The 24,618-nt window shown below is 39.0% G+C and overlaps 1 protein-coding gene across 22 annotated transcripts in view; it reads left to right on the plus strand.

The window, feature by feature from the left end:
• SSBP2 (single stranded DNA binding protein 2) overlaps nucleotides 1-24,618 on the plus strand; it is a 188,855-nt gene that overhangs the window by 30,370 nt on the left and 133,867 nt on the right. For 20 of the 22 annotated variants that reach the window (XM_054397798.1, XM_054397793.1, XM_054397804.1 and 17 more), the window contains exons 2-4: nucleotides 17,238-17,310; nucleotides 22,505-22,566; nucleotides 24,189-24,273. In XM_054397798.1, coding sequence (XP_054253773.1) covers nucleotides 17,238-17,310; nucleotides 22,505-22,566; nucleotides 24,189-24,273 — 220 coding nt within the window. The remainder of the gene's footprint in view (nucleotides 1-17,237; nucleotides 17,311-22,504; nucleotides 22,567-24,188; nucleotides 24,274-24,618) is intronic. The other 2 variants (XM_054397814.1, XM_054397815.1) reach the window with 1 other exon arrangement.

Genomic DNA, 24,618 nt, shown 5'->3' on the forward strand with positions numbered 1-24,618 from the left:
ATTTTATTGTTAGCCACACTTTGGTGTGACTTGTGCTAACTTCTCATCCAAACAATTCAGATTTTTACAAACAGCCTGTTTTGCAACCGTCATTCGACTCATTTAACCACAAAGATGCAGTGATTTGTAAGCCCATTGATGTAAACTGGTTTTAGTGAGAACTGATTTTTTTTTTACTCAATTTCAGAGAAACAGTTAATACAGAAATGAATCACAAGTGTTGAATTTCTGTTCATGTCAATGCTATTTTTGCAAATTTAATACAATTTTCTTCACTCTTCACTCATTCATTTATTCAGCAACCTGAATTAACATTTATTTAGAAAAAGTATACACATGCTGAGATTGTATTGTGATACATGATCTTAATTTATCTTCTAAAAGTTTAATGTAACATAAAATCATAGTTTTATGGTTGAAATGGTTGTGTCTGAAAAATTCTGATGTCTTCAGCCTTTCTTTCCATGTATAAAACATGAAACAGGGAAGCATAAATTGATTTATTTATGTAAGCTGGCAAAAAGAAATAAAAAGTTTGGTAGAAAAAGTAAAACAGTCTCACTAGCTTCTTTTCATCAGCTGGTACTTGAAGCAACTTGTACAATATCTTTGGAGCAGTCTTAAAGCTTCCCTCCCCTTCACCTTTCCCACACTAACATTAGTAGAGATAATCCTTGTAGACTGGAGAAGCCACAGTCATTAAAAATAGTAAGTCTCCTTTTCCTTACATCTGCAGGTAGAAGGCTTGTTTAGGGTAAGATTCATCAAGGCAGATCTCTTGGTTCCTGTTAGTTCTAACTCTCCTATGATGAGCAGACTGCTGCTTCTAACACTGGAATCTGCTCTTGAAGAGTAATTCAAGACTGATTTGTTTTTTCCTGGTAACAGACAGTGAAAATGAAGAAAGGATGATGAAGGTAATAAATGAGTCATGGAATAGTAGCAATGTATGTGTGTATGTAGCTTTGTGGCTTGAGATCAGATCTATTCAGTACCATATAAATAAGTCAATTTCAAATAGTGTGTAAGCATTCTCTTAAGTACAAATATTTGCTGAATTTTAATATTCATATTTAACAGAAAAATGAAAACACTTTGGAGTTGTGTAAGCATTTTTAATCTGTTTTCTGTGTTCTCAAGCAGTTTGGTCAGAATTCTTTAAAATGTCACTGAGCAGAAATATAAAAGTGCTGCTCAGGCAGTAGTTTGAACCCAAGCAATAAACAAAACAGTATTTATGCTCAGTAAAACACTTTTGAGTACATTTTGAAAGTTAATTCCTCCCCTTCTCTCCTCCCCTCCCCTCCCCCCATTGTTATTACAGGAGATGTTTATGCTTTATCCCTCATCATATTTTGGAAAAAGTTTTCTGAAATTCTCTTTCAGGAAAACTATCCCTTGGTGTCTAAAGTTCTTGCATAAACCTCACCAGTATTTTTAAATCGTAAGCCTCTGAGTCCATCAAGACACCCTCACTATCTTTTTCCTTTGGGGCACAAGCTGATAGTTCTAAGTACTTTGCTATGCTCAGTATGGCACTGATGGTAATCCCCAAGACTGTTGGTGATTTCAGTTGTGTGGCCCTAGCTGGGGTTGGGTGTGGACTCATTCAGCTATATTAATAGGGGTGCAGTGTTGAGGGTGCATTGGCTTATTGAATCATAAGACTTGATGCTAACTTCTGGAAGCTTAAATTGTTTGGATTCAAAGAACCCATTTGGCTTTGAGTGTTGTGGGTTTTGTTTTCTTATTTTTTCTTTCCCCTGCTGTCCTCCATTATTTTATCTTTTTCCCCTTGCAACGCCATCTCTTCCCATCTAAGTCTCCCATTTGACGCTGTTGTACTATGGGAATTGCAGCTTGGGGATATGACGTTGTTATCCCCAAAGCAGGGTCGTTCAGCTGGTGTGCAACAGTCAAAATACACACAGAGTGGAGGCATTTTCAGTTGTCTTAGGTTTGCACAAAGCCTGGAGCTAGGTGGTGTTCCACAAAGCTAGGTCAACCTAATTACAAAGTTTCATACATTTATAGGAGCCTGCTGAACATACTCTTCCTGTCCATGCATACTTATTGTAATTCTGTTGCTTAATAGGTTTGCAGCCTCTTTGCCTTCAATTAAAACAAAAGTAATACACTTTAACAATTGGATTAAAAAATTAATTGTGCATGCTTCAAGAGGGTTGGTCTTGTAGGCAAGGGGCTTCTCAGCTCAAGGGGGTGTGTGTTACAGCATTGTGATGATACCATAATGAGTAAAGTTCACTCGCTAGGAACATATGTTTGCAACAATTTTACATCTTCACGGTTTACTGTTAAAAGTTTCTTTCCTTGACAGCAAGTTCTTGTTTCATTAGGTCTTGATGTCCTTGGTGTCTTCTTACAGCCTTTTGTTTTACTTTGATGGGAATTTCCAGCACAAGCCAGGCATCATCAATCTTTGGGCTTGTCTTCAAGGATATAGTCCCTAGAGAGGCATGCATTGTTTATTCAAAGTAGCCAGCTTTACACCATAAAGCCACTGATCAATGGTCCTCCTTGGAAGACCAGTGCAGTATAATTAACCCTAACTTAAACAGTGTCACTATAACCTAGGCCGTTATTTGCAGTTTCACTTAGATAACAGTATTTACTTGCATTTTGTATTTCCTGACTTAACTGTCCAGGAAATATCAATGGAGTTAAAACTGGAATCCAGTATAGATTATTGTATTCTTGTATTTGCTTACAAAACTGAGGAAACAGAATTTTCTCTTTTCCAGTGTAAGCCAGATGTAAGATGATGTTTTCTGAATTGTATATGTAATTGAGCAAAACAGCCAGTCTGAGCGGTGTCCTGCACATGGTAGAATTGCAGTCTTTTTGATGCATACGTCCTTTAAATCCAGATTTAGAAATAACAAGTGCTCAGCCAGAGATGGTACAGGAGTGGTTTGCTTATTTCCCCTGTTTTAGTTATGGGGAAATACAATATTATATCAATTTGTTCACCAAACATCAGCCATAAGTATGGAATCAAATAATCGCCGTCCCTTTTGTCCGATATCTGGTTTCTTCCTTTCAAAGGCCAGAAAGTAGAAGCAATTTGGATAGTTAGTATGAAGATTTTCTATACTGCTAGTTAAACATTTGCAAGTTTAGTTTCACAACTGCAAGATTTTATTGTTCTTGAGGTGGTTGGATTTTTTTGTCAGTGACTTTCTTTTATTTCTGGAACACTTTTTTTTCCTTTTTTTTTTTTTTAAGCCAGATTTTTCATGTATCTTCCTTCTGCTGATGAAATTCTTTCTATTTGGGAAATATTGTCACTATAAAAAATCGTGGGAGGATATTTAAACTACTATTTTTTTTAATAACTAGCATTTCAGAAGAGATTTTTTTTTTTTTTAAACCTTCAGTTTGAAGCCTAAGCAAATTATTTGTGAAGTTGTAAAGCACATATATTTGGGTAGTAGTCTATCCCCTGGAGGGAGGAGTTGAAGCTCAGCAAACTTGTCATGCATGGACTGTAGCTTGTGGCTGGGTGCTTGAGCTTATCTGGCATGGCTGAGTGGAAATGTGGAATAAGCTGGGGGTCTTGGCTAATCTTTCTTGGCCACGATCCAGTTTGGGGAGCAGCAGGAGGATGCCTCCAGCTGTCTGCTCAGCATGTCTCTATCAGCCAAGGGGAAGAATAGCAGGCAAATGCTTAAAGCCTTCTAGTAGGTTAGCCAGATGTGTGAGAATCAGCAGACAGGTGTAATAGGGCTGGCAGCCATATGGCTGTTGGTAGGTCTGATAATATCAAACTGCATGCAGGACAACTGCATGCAATTGCAGTGGTTTGAGGAGGAATACTACATGTGAAGTGTTGCATGATCAATTCATGTCTGCTGACAACTTCTGTACAGTACTTATCACCTGTACACATAAAGACTGTTTTTCGGTTGGGAAAGTTGCTCTTCTGTGAGCAACTCCTTTTCCAGAGAAATAACCTTGAGTTATTCCACTTGAGTCTTCTATATAGAACTTCTCATCCAACACAAGTAGCAGTCTCAAAGCTAGTGGGTGATTGTTCCCAGGGACCAGCATCACAGCTGCCTGTTTTAGAAGGGAAGCTTTGGTTTAGGCAGATGTTTAGTTGTCATCAGCTGGAACCCTAAGTTTAGAAAGGTGAAACAAGTAGCACACCCTTGAAAATTGCTTTTCCAGGTGGCCTCAGCTGTCTGGTATTGCTTGAGCCTGCACCATTTAGTGCACTGTTAAGCAAGCAAGCACTATTCCTGACCTCTGCAGAGAAACTGACTCAGAAGGAATGAAGGAATTGCATAAAAGTTCGTGTCAGAGTTGATGTTGTGTAATCTGCAGCTCTGGAATTCAAAGGCATTCAAAGGCAATGACCTGGTCCCCAAAATAAATATGGGAAAGCCATTCTGAACTGGGGGAGGAAGGGCATGGCTTTAGAGTAAGTTTTGTTGTTGTTTTTTTTCCCTCTTATACCTCAATCTCTGGCCTTTGCAGAACAGTGGCATTAGAGAAGTAATAAACATGCTGTTGACTCTTTGCTGACATCCAAATGGACACCTTCTGGTGCCATCAGGTTGGTCACAACCGTTTTTAATGCTGCACCAAAAAAACCTCACAGCTGCCATGTGTGGGGCATTGTGACATGCAGCCAGGGCTGCTGCTGGATGCCTGTCTGGACAGAGGGGCCAGGATGATTTATGCTGACGTCAGGGTCTCCATTTCTAGCAGCACTCCTTCTATCAAAGAAGAATTTTGCTGCTGTTGAATTAATTTGATTTATTGTTAATAAATGGAGCCACGTTACATGCACTGAGACTTCAGACTTCCCTGTTTTGTCTTTGGTTTGCACAATTCTTTCATTGAATTTAGATGATTCTGCTCTAACAGAGGGCGTTGACTAGATAATCTTCAGAGGTCTCTTCCACCCCTGGCATTCTGTAATTCTATGTGATTCAGTGAGTAGTGGAACTCCAGTTGTGTGGTGGTATAGATGTCATTCTTGAGGTCCTTGTTGTCTTGTTCTTTCATACTGTTCTCTGCCATTCTTTTCTTTCTTTCTTTCTCTTTCTTTCTTTCTTTCTTTCTTTCTTTCTTTCTTTCTTTCTTTCTTTCTTTCTTTCTTTCTTTCTTTCTTTCTTTCTTCCTTCCTTCCTTTCTTTCTTTCTTTCTTTCTTTCTTTCTTTCTTTCTTTCTTTCTTTCTTTCTTTCTTTCTTTCTTTCTTTCTTTCTTTCTTTCTTTCTTTCTTTCTTTCTTTCTTTCTTTCTTTCTTTCTTTCTTTCTTTCTTTCTTTCTTTCTTTCTTTCTTTCTTTCTTTCTGTCTTTCTTTCTTTCTGTCTTTCTTTCTTTCCCTTTCCTTTCCTTTCCTTTCCTTTCCTTTCCTTTCCTTTCCTTTCCTTTCCTTTCCTTTCCTTTCCTTTCCTTTCCTTTCCTTTCCTTTCCTTTCCTTTCCTTTCCTTTCCTTTCCTTTCCTTTCCTTTCCTTTCCTTTCCTTTCCTTTCCTTTCCTTTCCTTTCCTTTCCTTTCCTTTCCTTTCCTTTCCTTTCCTTTCCTTTCCTTTCCTTTCCTTTCCTTTCCTTCCCTTCCCTTCCCCTTCCCCTTCCCCTTCCCCTTCCCCTTCCCCTTCCCCTTCCCCTTCCCCTTCCCCTTCCCCTTCCCCTTCCCCTTCCCCTTCCCCTTCCCCTTCCCCTTCCCCTTCCCCTTCCCCTTCCCCTTCTCCTTCTCCTTCTCCTTCTCCTTCTCCTTCTCCTTCTCCTTCTCCTTTTCCTTTCCTTTTTTTTACTTGTTTTTATTGTTGCTCCTTCTTCTTGGATCAGTGAGGAATTTTTGATACAGCTAGAGTAATCTCTTACTATTTTCTGTCCATCTTCCATTGATATTTCTCACTGAGGTTTTTAATATAGACTGAGTCACCTGATGTTTTTCTTGTATTTTTTTTTCTTCTGAGGTGTTTTCCCTTTTTGAAACTGTTTCCCCCAGTTCCCTAAATCTGTTTGACTTCTGAGGTCTTTTGGCTTTATTCAGATGCTTTCAGAGCCTCCTTTCTCTGGAAGCAAATACTGTCGTTTCATAATAATTATTACAAATTACTTACCACTATCACTTTTTAGATTGATACTCAGGGAAAGTCATCCTCAGTTTTCTCATCCCATGTGATTCCTGTAAGATTCTTGAGGTGACGTGGTACTGCTTGTCTCCTCATCCTTGTTTTATCTGCTTCCCTCTTGAGACTAATTCTCCATTCTGTGATTGATTGTGGCTCCTGGAAGTCTACTGTTTTATTCTTTTGTGATTATGTTCATTATTTTAGCTTGCCTTTGAGATAATCTCTGAGCCAGGACTGTTGGTAATACTGGATCTTTGACTATGTAGGTCCAACAAGAACCTTGCAGTGAAATTCAGAAAACATTTTGCTGTTAAGTCTGAGATGCATTACATCTAATCCAGCCACTAAACTTGCAGGTCTTCTCTCCAAAACTGTGAGCCTTTTACAGGAGGAGATCTGTGTGTACTAGAAACTGCCACAGCTGTATGCTGCTCTCTGAACCCAAATCTCCCAAGCTCGCTCTTGCTTGTGGGTTGCCATATGTGTGTGCTGAAAGGCTGGGCAGATCACCTCGATGGCTTTCTGAGCAGATGACTGGATTTGTGTCTGTTACCAGCTGGCTGCCCCATCAGCCTGTGGGTATGCTGACGTATATGCTGACATATTCCTGTGGCAATTTGCCAGCTTTTGAAACCTGGGAGGGACCTCTTTAGAGCATCCTATATCAGTGTCTGAGTACAGAGTTTGTTCATAACAGAGTTTGAAAACAGAACTAGAGCAGGCAGTGAATGGGGGGGAAAGATTGCAATCTTTATTTGACTAATTATCAGCGACTGTTTTTAACCATGATATGCTGTAAAAGAAGAAAAAGAAATTAAAAAATGCCCAATGTTAATCGTGACTCTGATGAAGGAGACTTCCAGCCTGTCTGTGGTACTGGCCAGGGTCCTTCCCTTCCACTTTTAACTCCTTTGGACAAGTTGCATTCTAACTGGCTGTCTGCCCCTCCAGCTTTGAAGAGAGGACTTTAGGTTTCAGTAGCAGTGATTCCTGAAATCTTCAATGTTGTGGACCCACCCATCATTTTTTATGAGATACTAAACCCATGCTTTTTCAGAGGAGCTGGGAAGGCAACTAGCTAAAACGTAGGTTCTTCTGGGAGCTGAATACTCAGAAATACTGTTTTCTTCATATGAATGAAAATGACTTAACATGAGGCTTGCCCTGTAATGTTGATAGGCATGTTTCTTGTCAGGTCAATGATGATCTGAGATGAGTCTAACATCCTTTGGTAGCTGGCTGTGTACATTAATGCTTTCTCCTTCTTCTTGATGTTCTCCTGGTGCTTCTGCAGACAGAGTGAAGTTTCTGCTCCAGGGTAGGCAGTTGCTTTAGGAACAGCTGTAATATTTTAACATAATAACTGCTCCACTGCTTGGAGCTATTACTACAACAGAGCCATGGTAACCTCTTGCTGGCATCTGTGCAACGTAAGTTGTCATGGCTCCAGTTGCTGCTGAAGCTGATCAAAGGTGTGAGCAGCTTTGCACAGATGAAGGCTGGTAGCACTCCAGTACTCAGTAGTATATCTCACTGTGAGGCAAAGGAACTCTTCCATTAAAAGACCACCATAAAGTCTTGAAGGTGGTAGCCTCTCAAGCCACTACAGCTTGAGAAGATGTCATCTGCTTGTGCTGCAGGCAGGCACTGGTTGTACAGCAGCAATGTTCTCAGCAGCCTGTGTGTTCTGCCACAGCATTGGTTAGAAGCCAGTTAGTGTTTTTTTGTATAAATACAAATGTATTATTTCTTCTTACATGATTTTAAAACATTCCAGTCACTGGGAAATTCTGCAAATTAACTTTTGAGAACAGTGAGTGGCAAGTGGCAAATGGTGAGTAGTGAAACCTGATTTTGTAGTGTCATGGATCTGTGTCAGCCTTGGTTTCTGCTGATACAGGATTTTAAAGCAACCTTTTGTCATATGTGGCAAGTGTCCACAAAAAAATGTCATATATTAGCTACTCAGCTAGGTACCACCTCCTCATAATGCTGTGGCACAAACAAGCTTTAAAGTTTGCTAAGAACTGTGTGCTTTGCTTGTCCACTGTTGACCCTCCTATGATAGCTCCATGCTAGTAAGCTCTGCTTACTGCTGGGGCAAGATGCATTGCATGAAACTCGTTAACTGTAGTGAATTATATACCAGGGGAAAAAAAGCTTGTAATAAACTGTTACTATCCCATTGAAAGCAGCAGGAGAGACCAAGGAGAGACCTTTATTATCAGGAGGAGGTGAGATTTCATGCATTGTTACAAAGGTCTCATGCAACTTAATTTTTTGCCTGCGATTTAGCATATTTTATAGTTATGGTAACTTGAATAGTTTGTAAGGTGTAAGCTCAAGAAACTACTTAGAGATTACTTTAAAAATACATATATTTTCATAAAATGTCAAGTTTGAGATTCTAGCCAGCAGGAGGAATTGAAGTGCAGGCAGAGCTGTGTTAGCAGTCTGGGACTGCCAAAATGACTCCTGCTTTCTGCTGCTCCTGTGTGCCTGCTCTGGGCCATGGGAGGCTGATTGAGCTCATGTATAAACCAGAAAACTATTCACTTTTTTGTTTGGGATACTTTTCTAATCCCTAAGATAGAAGGAAGAGAAGAAACAAGAGAGTAAAGGGAATGCTTTTGGTCCTCAGTGCGGGGGGCTGTGTGAATGAAGTCAGCTTTGTTTTCTGGGAAGGAATTGGGCTGTTTGGTGTAAATGGCTTGCCCTTGATGAGAAGCAGAAAGGGCAAAGGCTTCGTAGATGGGCTTTGCCTTAGACAGCACTTAGAGTTCATGATAAAGGCATTTTACTGCCTGTGGTCTCTGCAAGATAGCACAACACCCAAAGAGCTTGTCTTGCTTCCTTTGCTGCAGCAAACTCATCCCTGACAGCAAAAGGTTTTCATCAGCATAAGTTTGGCTAGTCTGGAGTGAGCCTCTGCTTCCTGGTCCCCAGTGCAGGGAAGAAGGGAGGGGATGCAGCTTTTCAAACTGGGTAGACAGCAACGAGCTGTCTGTTACGTGACTTCAGGAATGACACATCTAAATGGTTTAGCTTTCTAGGCTGGTGACATGAGGTTGGGGGAGGCAGGGTGGGAGAGGAAGCTGTAGAAATACACAGTCTGTTAAGCAGAGGAAAGCGGCACCTGAGCAAACCGGAGGCATTGTGCGCAGGGTAGCTCCATAAACTGAAAATACAAAATGAATTAATTTCATCATATTTCACTTTCATTTGCAAAGGAAAGTAGTGTAGTCTCACTTTTGAGGATTGCAGCTGTGACACACTAGAGACGTTGAGTAACTTTCACTAGGAATATTCTGAGAAAAATACTCTAGCTGTATTGACCCAGGAGAACTAGGTTTGCAGTAGGGTATATTACTTTATTATATGAGCAAATATAGCTGGAAAAGTAGAAACAAACTTTCAGGTGCATAAGTCTTACTTCTTTCTTAACCATAGGTTAGGAAAGCTGTGAATTTATACTGGAAAACTTTTTGAGGAATGTATGTGCAAAGCATAGGTGCGAAAAGGCCAAACAGTTTTATTTGAAATCGTAAAAAAATATCTAGATTGTGATGAAGTATTAGGAAATCAATGGAAGATACCTTGTTCAAGATGGAGTCTACAGAAGAGTGTTTTAACTTTCTAGTACTTTAAATCTGTAGTAATTTCTACAAGCTGAGACCTGAGACAGAACTCAGTATGAAATTCAACCAGAGTCAGGTGAAAGTAGGTAACGCTCTGCAGTGTAACATCTTAGCACAAACCAAGACATACCTAGCAGATGAGAATATGTAAACCCATCCAATTAAGTGCTTGTAGGAGAGAATGAAGACACCACCACAGCATGTATCTCTGACCTTTTTTAAAATGCAGTGATAGGAGATATCTGTTCATTGTTTAGTTATATACTGGTGCACAAGTTAAAGTGTTGTTGGAAGTGGTTATGCTAATGCTTGAAGGCTGCAGGAGGTTAAAGTAGTAAAAGCACTGTAAAAAGTGGAAATAGGAGGCAAAAAGGATTTAGGAGTTGCAAGTGTGTAAAAGGGGGAAAAATGCTGCCATTAGTTCTAATACAGTTGGCAAAATAGGACACTTCTAAGGTTACAACTGTTTTAAACTCAAAGCAGTACATATATAATCAAGGGGAGGGTGACCAAACTTAAGATATTAAGACAGATTTTCAGGACATCTTGCAAGCAATGAAGTAGAAGAAAAACTAGAGGTGAGTTTACCTGCCCAAAATCATGGCAGGAGAAGGCTTCCCCTACATGTAAAACTGGAATAAAGAAGGATCAGCTCATTTGGAAAGTACCATCAGCTTAATACAAGGCATTGAGGCAACTATTCAGGATGGCAGTTGGTATAAGCCATGCAAGACATACAAGGAGCATGTTTTCTGCTGTCTGCAGAAAGGAAGAAATAAATGGGTATGAATAATGTCGAATACATACACTTGTATGCTGCCTGTGTTTGCCAATCTGTGATAGGAGCTCTCAGAAAAGGCAAGTGCACATAGCCAAAACCACAGTGAGTATCTCCTTTGGGACATACTGTTTCCTCAAGAGCAGTGTTTGGGTTTCATTTAATACCAATATGTTTCTATGAAAACTGATCATGTTGATAGGATACAGAACACTAACGTTATGATAGATCATGTTTTGAGCTGGGGAAGAAATCCAATAGACTGGCATGATTAGAGGCTTGGAAAAGAGCAATCTGCTGTCCTCAAGCTAAACAAACCAAAATGTAAATTATGTGTAGCTGAAATAGTGTGCTCAGTAGAGGTGATGTGCTAGGGATATGTGTGCAGGTAAATCACTGTAATGTTGAGGCCATTGTTAATGTACCTGCCTAAGCAAATGAAGCACAAAACTAACCAGGAAGAGACCTCCAAGATAAGTCCAACTTATTACCTAACACCATCCAATCAACTAAACCATGGAACTAGGTGCCACATCCAGTCTTCTATTTGAACACTTCCAGGGACTGTGACTCCACCAAGACATGGCTTAGTAGTCATGAGGTCTTGGGTGACAGGTTGGACTTGATGATCCTTGAGGTCTTTTCCAACCTTATTGATTCTGTGATTCTTTGAACTCCCTGGGCAGCCTATTCCACTGGTCAGTCACTCTTTCTGTGAAGAATTTCCAGCCTAAACTTCCCCTGATGCAGCTTGAGACGGTGTCCTCTTGTTCTGTCACTGGTTGTCTGGGAGAAGAGACCAAACCCCTCCTGGCTACAGCCTCCGTTTGGGTAGTTGTAGAGAGCAATAAGGTCTCCCTGAGCCTCCTCTTCTCCAGGCTAAACACCCCCAGCTCCTTCATCTTCTCCTCATAGGATTTGTGCTCCAGTGAAGAAAAGTGCAACTAAATTCTTTGGTATAACTCAGGTTTGATGCTGCATCCCAACTGATCTTCCCATCATACAGGGAAGCTGAGCAGACGTACACTAGTGATACTGTGGGATTTAGTGTTGTGCAGCAAAGCTCTCTGCACCCAGTGTGGCCTGTGTTGGCTTCTCTTCTTGGTATTTGGTAGCAGACTAAACTAAAGCTCAGATGAGATGTATAGGAAAGGATTATATGTATATATATACATATATATATATGAAAAATATATAAGGGATTATTGTATTAGGAATAAATGCATGGGAAGAGAGAGAGAGAGGGAAAATGAGTGATGATATGATCAAATAGAGGAGAAAGTGATTTGGTGTATGTGTCTGTTAAAAATATGAAACTTTCTAAAAAACCCAAACAACAAATTGTTTGCTGTTAGTTGAAACATAATAAAACCAGCACTATGAAGATCTTCAGAACAGTTTTAAAAGTACTGGAATGATGAATTCAAGAAAATCTCTTCAAGAAACCCCAAATTTGAGATGTTTTCTGCTGTTTTATTACATTTAAAATATGGCTTCAGTGTTACTTGCTCTTACCTCAGAGAATGAGGTTTGTATTTTAGATATTAAATGGGTGAGATTCCTAGGAGTCTCTGCATTTGAAATGAAGTGAACATACCTTTTTGGGAACAAATGAAAAAAAAAAGCTGCTTCCCTGTGTGAGTCAGAGAAGTGAGTTGGAGTACTGCAAGTCTCCTGAAACACAGAGAGGAACATTTTCTTTCTTTTCTGTGGAGCTACTTTTAAATGTTGCTCAGTAGCTTCGCTCTTCTTCACACAAACTAAAAATGATATATGAGTATTAATTTGCTAGTTTTCATTGTGTTTTTTAATTACTGTTTGAAAAGGAAGTGGTGTGCCATGTGCAGAACTTAGCGTACATGAATAGTTTAAAAAAAAATTAACAAACCAAAAATGCTGGATGTAGCCTGGTGTTGCTCAGATCTGGAACATTCCCATTATAGACACTTTGGGTTTTTTTAGCATCCAGCATCAGATGTGAACAGCATAATGTCTGTTGCTGGCAGAGGAGGAGGTAGCATCTAGGGACATTTCTGTGATGTGCAGTCGTTCACCATTGTAGATACTGTAGGGAGGAGGCAGCAGTGGTAAGTTGACTGGTGGGGCTGCAGAAGGCAGGTACAGTCCCCAGGCTGTGCTTTGACATGCTGCTAGAGCTGAGAAACTGCAGGCTCTTGCTTCACCACATTGATTTTTTTTAACTTTCTGAATAATGGTTATACACCACTGTACCCTCATTTAAAATGTATACATTTTTAGTTATGATATGTGGCTAATAAAACAATGGAAGCAACTGCTGCACTTTTGCTCAACTGCATGAAGCTATGTGTAATGGTTGCCTGCTTCTGGCAAGCTTACTGGGCAGCTTTCAAGAGAAAGCAGTAGCTAATGTATTGCAATTCATTACTCTTTGAAGCCCAGCTTTCAAACTTCTTGGGAAAATGTGGCCATTCCCCCTTTGTTCCTTGTCTCCTTAGAAATAATGATAGACCAAACTTGGTTCCTGAAGTTCAGTCTAAGAGACAAAAGCCTTCTTGACACACAGCTTCTTACGAAACAAGACAAAGATACTGCTGTTTTATTTTTTATGGACAAATTATCTTCTGAAAGACTTTGTGATAATAACTCAGCTGTTCTCCTGTAAGCGTATGTTCATCTAACCAGCCAGTTGAGTATCTGACATACAGTTAGTGAAGCCTGCCAGGGTGGTGCAGGGAGTGTGACTCAGAGCCCCTGAGTTATCTACCAAAACCAGATAAGGTGAAAAAATTCCTGGTGCTTTCGGGTTGTTGCTGCCTTTTCTTGTGAAGAGTCAGGTCTTACTCTTTCGACTTGGAATTGGGGGAATTTACCACTTAGTGTTTTCATTCGTGGACATACTGCTGCAGGGCTTTGGTTGTAAGTTGTCATTAAGCTAATTGCATTTTCCTACCTTAACATTTAAGAAGATCATTTCCACAGCACAGTGGAATGATTGCTGTTTGTTTCCTGGTAATACTCTGATAACTAGTGGTTGACTAGAGCCATTTAAATGGTTCTTCTCTTTTGGAGTTCAGTAGGTATCTGGCAGATGTATGAATGCCTTGTCCAATTAAAGCAGAAACTTGAGGCAAAACACAGCAGCTTAGCAAAATGAGCACTATAGCAGTTAAAGCTAGGCAGTGACTTTTTTTTTTTTAGGGACTGTATCAAACAGGCCATGGATGAACTTGCAATCTAATTGTCATGATGGGGAGGGGGAACTCTGACCTCTGGCATGTCTTTAACAAAAATTACTTTCAGCATTGTCATAAATTGATTGGAAATATTTCTCCTCACATTACTCATGAGATGTCAACAAGTATGCAAATGTGAAAATTTAACATATGTCTCTTTGCTGCTTTTACATGGCTTCTCCCACCAGTTTTAATGAGTTAAAAACAGCCTTTAAAATGCCACTTGCAAACCAAGTCCTTTAGTGTTGAAGACTACCACACTATTATGTCTTCTGCTGCGATGCTTTCTTGTTTATTCTTTTATTAATTTTACACACTTGGACTATAGCCTAATTTTTATGTTATTGTGGTCTTACGCTGTAGTTAAAGCTTGCATGTCCTGCTTGCTACACAGTGTTGCATATTTTTGGGTTTCTTTGCTGTCTTTCCTCACAGCATCAGTTTCCATTGATCCTTTTGCTGCAGCTAACACAGTAAAGCTTTAGTATCTTTCTTTTGATCTCTGTGGTAAATGCATTTATTTCTGAATGAGGCTTTAATGTTGTTAACTTCTGTAAAGACTTCCTGACAGAGTAATAACTAGGGATGGACCGGTGATTTAGATCTAATAAGACCCAATCAGGTATTTTGTGCTTTGCATTCTGTCTCACATCTGTTCATGGGAGGTGGTCCTGGCTTTCCTGTCACAGGAGCCAGGCAATCCCCTTGCCAGCATGCTCCTGCTCTTGATTTACCACAGGTGGGTCAACTTGGACGCCTAAAATCTGGAGTATTCTTTTACTGAAATACGCCACATTTATTCCCCACATTTAATAAACACAGTTGTTGCATCATTTCATTTCACTGCTAATATGTTTACACCAAGATGTAATAATGCATGCCAAAGAGATTTAGGTGTTGTTATAGTTTTAATTACGCTTAATTAGCACATTCTGTGTGTTTAAGTCAAAGTCTTAGGGTTGTCTTTTTCACAGGTTGAAATATCCTGGATTTTTTTAGACCACAGAAGATGTGCACAGGGTAGAAATGTTGATTTGTGCTGGAGGGTGGCTGCATGTGCTGTGTTTTACTTGCAGACTCCAGGAGTCCTGAGATGAGACTCAAATCTGTCTTGATATTAAAGTATTGCACTGTCGGTTTGGGTATCACCATGCAGTATTTGCTAAAGCTTTCGACAGATGGCAGACTTATGAAGGTGGTGTGCCTACAATAAACTCCTGGGTTTTGTGCTGTCTTGCTTTCCTTGGTGAGGTAGAAAGGATATGATCGTACAAATCCTTTTATCTGGACTGTAGGCTTCATGTTTTGATAAGAACAAAAAAGGAAATCTCAGAAGACAAATGAGATGCTTTAAAGTGTTATTGGGTATTCAAGTCAATTGGCTGTTGTAGAAAGTGCTTCCTTTCTGCCTTTTATTTCCTTCTTAGATCTTAGGTTTAGTCTACAACCATTTATTGCCTAAAAGTTGAATAACAGTTGAACTGGGAAGAATTAACAAGATAGGACCTTTTGTTTGCTTGTTTTGTTTTCCCTGAGGGATGCAGTTGTGCTTTTGGGGTGAAACACTAGAGAATTAAGTGATTCCCTCTGCACTGTACTTAGAGTGGCATAACATGGAGCTGCTTTTTAGATGAGCACTGGATTGTACTGTGTTCCATCAGAATAACCAAGTGTTTTCTGCTTGGTACACTGAGCTCTGCATTTGTTGATATGGCACCATGCAAACTGGTGAAGGACTGTTTTGTGAAATACTGGAATTAAAAAGTGGACTTGAACCTTCTCAAAGTTTAAACCAAAACATGTCTGAGTATCAGTTTATTTAATTTTTTAATTTGAGAAAGAGCGCATTTTTTGCTTTATAATTTGGAGGGGGAGCAAAGTAGTGTGTGTACGACATATATAAAGTGTAAACAATCAGTGAAAACAATTTTAATGGAATGCTTCTCCTAGATTTTAAATTTTCACATGTAATGGATTACTGCAGTAATTACTTACCTTGTCAGTGCTATGAAGGGAGTTCCTGCATCATAGTATGGCATAAAGTTTTGAACAGTAATGGGAAAATAGATGTTCTCTGTCCCTCCACTTCATGAAGTTAAACTACATATATTTGAATAGTAAAATGTTTCAAATAAGAATAGCAGTGTGTCACAAAGTGCACATGAATACATTTTACATCTTAAAAACAGTTCAGCTAGCAAATCTAAAAGACACAGCTTGACTTTTCTATTCTTGGGCTGAAATATTTTACAGACACTTTCTAGGTATTATTAAATCATTATTTTAAATGAGATTTTGTTGTGAAAGACTTGAAACATGCAGACAAGACGTCAACCTCTCTGGAGAGTCAGCTGAGGAATACAAAAATCTAGCCTACATAGCATATACCAATACAAACTGGTTGTTGTAACTGCTCCCCTCTTCTTGGGCTGTTGGAGTGTATAGAAGTGCTTGTTGCCATAGGACAGGTGGCAATGGTTTTAAACTGGAGCAGGGCAGATTTAGGTTGGACCGTGAGGAGGAAGTTCTTTACTATGAGAGTGATGAAATACTGGAGCGTGTTGCCCAAAGATATGGTTGAGGCTCCATCTCTGGAGACATTCAAGGACAAACTTGATGGGGCCCTCAGCAATCTGATCAAGTTGGAGATATCCCTGCTTGTTGCAGGGGTGACCTGTAAGGATGACCTTTGATGGTCTCTTCCAGCCTTATGCATTCTGTGATTCTGCATTATTCTGTGGCAGGGCTTTGTAGCCCACATTGTGGGTGGTCGTTCAGGAAATGTGTCGTCTTTCTGCAGTGAGATCCGTATTCCAGTTCCTTGAACATATTTGGAGATGTGTCTGGCTCCTGAAGATTACTTTTAGGAAGCTCTTTAGGGAGCCATGAAAGTCATTTGTATTTCATTTTGTCACTGGAGCTCCTAGATGCCAAAGTCTCAATCTAAAAATCTGTTGGCGCTTCCTTTGAGAGATGTGGTTGTACTGCATGCTATAGGATGGATGCTGGGATTGCTTTTCCTGATGCAGACTGAAGTCTGCATATTCTTCAAATAAATAGGCTATTGTTCAAGTGTGCTAACAGCTTAATATAATCCGTATGTAAAAAACCTAGATTTGAAAAAGTAATTGGTGTCACCATCTGAATACATCGTATTTACAGTAAGCACAGGATAGAGTGGGCAAATACAGAGCAGCAGTAGGTCAATTGTCAGCTCACTGGGCACTAGTCCAAATACCATTAAAAATGTAGACATTAAATAATTTGGGGGGTTAATAGTATGTAATTAACTACTGTTTAAACACCTATGCCCGGATTGACCTACCTGTCTAGTTTATAAATTCTGGTATAGGTAATAGATTGTACACATTCAGTATATAGTGGTCTGTGAAAGGCAATAGAGTGCACATCAAACTTCTGATAATCCTTTGTTTCTAAAGAAGTGGAGCAGACAAATGCGCAATACTAAATATTGTCCTTTTTGTTTATTTTTCAGATTAGCACTGTATGTATATGAATATCTGCTCCATGTAGGAGCACAGAAATCAGCCCAGACGTTTTTATCAGAGGTATGTTTCTTTATCCTTTTTCTCCTTACACAACTTGCCAGTGTGTGCAAGTGAAATAAATGCATATGTACACATGAAATATGGGAAATAATGTTGGTCTAGAATAAGCAGCAGTGGCAACCTTGAATATGTGTTCACACTGATCAGCATAGATTCCTGATTCTGGGAAGCCACTTCACTGTGTCATTTAACATGCCTTTGGAGAACTACTTTTGCACTGATTTGCTATCACTGCTTGGATTTGCCACCACACTGGGGAAAGATTAATCTGTTTTCTGTAATAAGTGTGCATGTTAGAGAGTGCATCAAGGGTACTTCTTTTGGGATGACCTTCTAAGATACTGTTGATACTTGCAGTTGTGAATGATGTACCATTACAAAACACACAGCAACCCCCCTACTGCCATACACATGCAGTACTCATTCTCTTAAGCATTGCTGATGTCTCTGTGTATTCATACCATGCTTCTGACCACTTCTTTTCATCTGGTGAATCAATTATGACTGCAACCATTTAGGTCATGTTTCTTAAATACTTTCAACTACTAATGGAACTTTTACCTTTAAATGATACCTATTATTTTTTCATAGTTTTCCAAAGACTTTGTATACAACTTTTGAAGACTGAAGTTAATGATGTCTCCTTAGCTCTTTACATTTACTCTGGGATACAAAAACATCTGTCATCCAAACAAATTGAGGTCTTTTGGATTTTATTATTGTTTTAAATCTTTCTATGATGAGAACATTTAAAATAGTAATAATGCTTGAATAGGAAGCAGAAATGAGAACGAAATAGGCAAGATGTTTTACCAGGAAAATCTGCTGCTTCAACTGATACTCCTCCAAAAGCTAATAAAATTACTGTGCTGGTGATGATATTTTTGAGGTGAGAGAGGGGAAGATGAGAACCCAGAACATTTTTTTGTGGTGTTTATATAAAATTCATACAGCAGAGATAGAAAGAAAAAGGGATGGAATTATGGTAATACCAGTTTATGTTTATAGTAAAGTATGTTTTTGACAGTTGTTTTTCCTCTTAGTAAGGGAATGGAAAAATAAGAGAAAATAATGAAGAATATCATCCTGGCTTTCCCAAAACAGCTGTCATTTGTAAATAATACACTGCACAAGATTAATTTTTCTCATTTTGTTTGTATGATATGCTTGCAAAATGAGGAGTTGGCAGAAGTATGACTAGTACGACATTTGGAGTTCTAGAAAACATTTAATACACTGTCTTGAAACTTAACTTTTAAAACCAATTCAGGCTTGAGTTACAGAGAAATTCTTGGGTCTGAATGAATATAATATGGGAATATATCAACTCTTTCAAGTTAAGACTGATCCTAGCCAAAATACAGTAAGCGTGGGAGGTGGTATGAAGTGTCTGTAAGATTTCACATGAAGCTGTGAGTTTATTTATTTACCTCATCCATTAGCAGAGCAGAAGTGTAAATACTGTGCTGACAATACTTGTGAATGGTTGCATGTTGGAACCAACTAGAGGCAGTTACCACTGATATGGAGAAACCTGGAAAAAAGATAATATTTTGGAGGACAGATTCACTTTGAGAAAACTGACACTAACACAGCTTGGAGAAAATAAACTGAAACGCACAAGTTAAATGGCCAGGGGTAAAAGCAGCAGCAGAAAAAGTGGTAGTTGATTGCAGGTGCAATGCCCATTCAGGCCTGGGCTGTAAACAACAAATAGCTCTAACCTGACTCTTGTACCCCATGTGAATCAGCTCTTTTTTGTTAGAGTATGGGCATATAGGATGAAAACAGGACCATCAACTGAGAGAAGTGCAAAAAAAAGTATTCTAGTGTATTTGCAATCTGATTAAAGTGACAGTTTTCCATGTGTTTTTATTCTTGTCTGGCTCATAGCTGTTAAGAAGCAACCACCCTGTTGTGTTGAGCTTGTGAGAGTACTTAAGGTGTAGAAGACACCTGGGGGCACAGGAGGATGTTTGTATTGGTTTAGTCCCTCCATAAAAAGCATGGCTCAACGCCCTCTCTACTCTGGCAGTCTGCGCCCACCAGAATAGTTTGGGTAGATTTTGTTAAAAATGAAGTGGTTCAGAGTCACTCTAAAACTGAAAGTAAACACAGGTTGTCTGAGCTGTAAAGCAGTCAGTGAGTACATACAGCACAGGATAGGGTTTCATCTTGATACAAGAAAGGAATTTTTTGGGGGTGGGTTTTTGTGTTGTTTTTCTTTTTTTTCCCCCTTTACACTGAGAACCTTTATTCACTGGAACAGTCTCCTCAGGGGCATAGTAGAGGCCCCATCACTGGAGGTTATCAAGGTGTAAGTGGACAGGGTACTAGGTAATTTCATCTAGGCTTCCCACAAGAGGCTGTACCAGATTATCTTTAGAGGTCCCCTCCAACCTGAGCTGTTCTGTAATTCTGTGAATCTATGTGTCAGTAAGGTCTAGAAGTCCTCTGCTGGTCGTTTAGATACAAGATCAACTGTGCCTTGAGGTACTTGTTGAATAGAGCCTTCAAAGCCTCTATTGCTTTCCTCTCTAAAGCAGAGGACCTCAAGATCATCCTAGCATTTTCTTGGATGTCTCAGTAGCAGAGACCTCTTCAGTTTGTTGGATGTAATTCTTCTATCTGGGTCTGCAAATTTACTTTCTTTCAGGAGACTTGGCATGAAGTACTGGGTTCAAGTAACTGAACTGCTGTTCAATACCATTTCATCATATAATTGGCAAAATGGCAAGGGGCTACCACAACTAGCTTTCATCTAAACCATGTCACTGCTTATGAGAGTTGAACAGAGTTACTCAGATGGGGTGCATACATTTTTCGAATCGAAAGAAACTCTTCTGCTCTAGAATTTTTCTTTTGATGTCAAGCTGCTATGTTTTCCTTGAAGAGCTGATCTTTATCGCACATATTTTCTGCCCTTGAAGTTAGGTTCTAGACTTGGAACAATAATTCCCATTAGCCTTGCTGGAACAGGAATTTGGGCATTTCTCATTTACTCATTTGCTGGCTATAAGCTTAATTTGTACAGTTGACAATGAGAACATTTTTCTAAAATTAATAGTTCTTTATAAATATTTTTAAGTCTCTGTGATTAAACAGACTGACGCCTGCCATCTGAGACAAACAAGCCCAAAACTTTCACATTCTCTTCAGCTCTTTCTGTGAATAAATTTCTCAAGATGAAATCTGTCATGTTAAAAAGGACCAGCAGAAGACCTGTGAATTGGGTAATATCCTCATGAAGGCTTGCTTTGAAGAGCGTGAATAATGATGAGACGTAGTGCGGGCTTCCTATGCAGATGTAATTTTTACTCTTAACTGAATGATTTTTCTACTTCAAGAACTATTTTTCATTTTGGTTGTTCTTCATTGTGTTGCTTTTGAAACTACTCAGAGGTAGCGTTTCTTCGTGGTGATTAAGAGAAGTCCTTCCAGGCCATTTCCATTGCATGTGAGGAGCAATAGTGCCTCAGAGGAGTTTATTTGATGAGTGCGTAAAACCTTTGTTGTAGCTTTGGCTTTTATTTGTATTTTTCTTTTTCATTAATACTTTTATCTGCCAGTGCTTAAACAGGAGCCTTTAAAAATTCACTTTTTGCATATTATCTACTATTAGGGTTGGTGGTGGTGCAGTTTGTTCAACGCAAACATTACCAGCAGAAGTGATAGTGCCTCAAGGTTAAAAATAAAAAAACCCCAAACTTTTAAAAATAATTCGTAAATATGAAAATTAATTTTGAATAGCTGTATCCATATACTGTATCAAAATCATCCTAAGTTACTTTGTAGGAGTGCAAAGCCATTTTTAGGTGTAAAAATTACATATTCTTCTCCTGCAAGCTATTGACAGAACTTAAACAGATGTTTAAATTTCTTAAGAACTGGCTGTGGGATTCAAGTTGGAATTGAGAAGCAAAGTTTTAGTTTCTTATGGAAAGTGCCAGCTTTGCCAGTGCTTCTGGCAGTGTGAACACTATATCTAGCTCTTGTAGTCAGCTTTTATGTACACATATATATATATATAGACACACACACTTCATATTAAGGTTTTCTAAGCTTTTCATTAAAATAATCCTCTTTTTGCCTACCATTACTTCTGTCTCTAGAGCAGAATATGGTTTTTGTTTAAACAACTTTGTTTTTCAACAAAACGGGACAGGAAATAATTCTAAGTGTAGTTGTAACTGGAGGAATTTGGAGTGCATGCAACGCCCTAGTTTCCACCCAGTTTTAACATGAGACATTCTTCTGTACAGCGTCATGTAGATTTATGCAGGACCTCCAGTTGTTTGCCACAGAACTCCCTTAAGCAGTTACACAGGCTTTATTACAGTCCAAACTATTTAAATTTTGAGGTTAAGGACAAACTAATGAGCATAGCATTAATAAAATGGTTGTATGATTATAGTTAAGATACAGCATTTGGGAAGTATTCCAGAGAGACACAACACTGTCACCATGGTTTATGTTGTCTAATGGGTTGGTTGATCAACACAAAAAGTGTGAAGTGGAGGGTAAGACTTAACTGAAGTGTGTTTGCCTTGAAAACAGTGTTAAACAAACCAGGATTCCTAGGTGGTAAAGAATTTGGAGGCAGTATAGCTGTTCAGGAGATGTTGCCAGCAGAGGCAAACCAAGTCAAACCAGTTTTGCCTTTTCACTGAGTGGTGGGCGAGTGGATTGTAACTCTGACACATTATCTCTAGGAGTAGGATTATCAACCACTGGCAGGCTATGGCTGTGGGGGGAAGACTGCCACCTGCTGAATCAGTGGCACAAGCTCTATGTGTCTATCTAATCATTAGTGCTAATGGGAAAATCTTTTACACCATTTTAAGGGCACTTTTTAACCCATTTTTCTTTTTCTTTCTTTTCCTTGTCATGCATTTTTGACCTTAAATTAATGTTTGTCTGAGTGGTGGATTGGTACAAATTATGTCATTAACAGATTCCTCTGTCACTCCCCAATATTCTAAAATATGATTTCCTAGAATAAGAAAAGCTTATTTTAAGTATCAGCAGTATTAATAATTGTTGTCAAGTATTTCACCATCCGGATTGATGGCAATGAAGCCTTTCACAGCTACAGAATTTTTCTTCTTTTTTAGCTATCTACGTGAATTACATAATATTTTTACTCACAATGATCACAAATATATACAGCTCTGATTTTACTGTTTTATTTTAGATAAGATGGGAAAAAAACATCACACTGGGGGAGCCCCCAGGATTCTTACATTCCTGGTGGTGGTAAGTATAGATTTTCTATTCCTCTCATTTTTAGAATATGTCAATTGCTAGTTCCAGTACCTGAAGGCAAGCAATTCAGGTGAATATTGTAAAGGGAAGATGAAGATGAGGATCAAGAACCATTTTCTTGTTAAGGAATGAAAGAACAGAAAATTAGGTATAGTAAAAGATGCAGCTATTAGATACAGGAAAAGAAATATTGCGTAGTGCATTGATAAGAAAGCATCTTTGAAAGAAGGTAGCCTGTATTGCTTTCTTTGCTACTCTTCAGTGCATATAACAGATCAAGTTACATATCCTAAATAACTGCATTTGAAAAAACCCAGTATGTACAGAGTCTGCATACAAACGTGAGCTTCCTTGGTCTACCAGTCCACATGCTAGCTGAATCCCAGCCACCAGCCTTTTTGAGAGGCAGTGTGCGTTAGCATGGGTTTGGTGCTGCTGTGTCTGCATCTGCACAGTTTTCTCAGCTCAGAAGATGCATAGACATGGGGTTGACTTGTAGTTTTTCATGCATGATACCATTTTCTTATGTATATGCTGGTGTGTGCAGCCATATTTGTGTATGTAGAATTCCCAGGGACTGAAGAGTGCTGATAGTCACTGCTATGTAGCCATGGGATTTATTAGTTCTCAGATGATTTGAATATATCCAACATGGCTCTGTTTGAAAGAATACAGAATTACAGAGAATATGTCCAGCTGTCAGGAGTACAAGAATTTACAAGTTCTAAAGTGATCCTGTTTGAACCCAAGTGATTTATACAGCTGCACGGAAAGCAGCATATTCCTCACTGACCTTTCTTCAGTAGCTTATAGCGGTGTGGTGGAAGCCTGGCAAGAAGAACATGTCCCTTGTATCTGTGATGTCTCCATTATCTTTAATCATCTGCAGCAGAGTGCTCAAATTTTCCACAGTTACTTACTATGATGCTGGACTAAGTTACAGAGTCTGAAACAATAAAGAAACACGATGAAATGCTAACAAACTTTATGCTTTTAATTGTTCTAGCATACACATAGTGTCATTCCAGACACTTTATGTTAGAATTGATTTCTTATTTGAAGGGGGTTGGGAGTATCATAAATCCTTTCACTCTTTATAAACCAAGAACATACCCATCTATGTCATACTCTTGTTCATATACCTGTTTCCTGGGAAGTTTTTTTTAAGCAGGATATTGGACCTTTGAAGAACTTAGGAGTTTTCTTTCCAGTTTCTTCCCTTTTCATGTTTTTATGGATCAATCCCTTCCCTTCCCTGCTTCTGTGGAAGTTAATTGCAGCAGTTGACAGAGGGATGAAGTTAAAGGCAGAGCTTTAGTAATATACTTTACGCCTTTAAATCTTGTATATCAGACTAGCTTTTTGGTCTAAACTACAGCAGTATTAAAGGAACACAGCACTGCTTGACTCACAGAATCAGATAGCAGGCCTTGATTCCTTAGATGTTTTACAAAGCAAAATTCTTCCACAGAAGAAGTGTTTTCATTCCTTGGCAGGGGAGTGGTATGCCTGTTTCTTTCTATGATCATGGCCGTGTGCTGTGCATGTACCATAAACCCTACATAATTACTACAGTGATTTTCTCACCATCTCTCTAACTTCTTGACTTGCAGTGTATTTTGGGATCTTTACTGTGCAGCTCCAGAAAGACGAGAAACATGTGAACATTCAAGTGAAGCAAAAGCCTTTCATGACTATGTAAGTTTGGTGTGTCTTTACCACACTTCCATTAACTGTATGTATAAATGTGATAGAGGAGTATCTCTGCAATACAATGGCTCAAAAATGCAGGTGTTGCTCAAACATAAGTAACTCTCAGATGCCTTAGAATACTTTGATTACCCTGCCCCCATATGGATACCTCCTGAAAGCCATATCAGACATCAAAGTGCTGTCACAGGTTAATGCAGAACTAAAAAATTACTTTCTGTACCTCCTGCCATGCACACATCAGGCTGGTCACTAGAGCATGGGACAAATGGAAACACAGATATGTCCTCTCCAAATATTCATACTTGTTGGTGCTAATGGTAAGATTACTCA

Source organism: Indicator indicator, chromosome Z, assembly GCF_027791375.1.
Source record: "Indicator indicator isolate 239-I01 chromosome Z, UM_Iind_1.1, whole genome shotgun sequence".
Lineage (NCBI taxonomy): Eukaryota > Metazoa > Chordata > Aves > Piciformes > Indicatoridae > Indicator > Indicator indicator.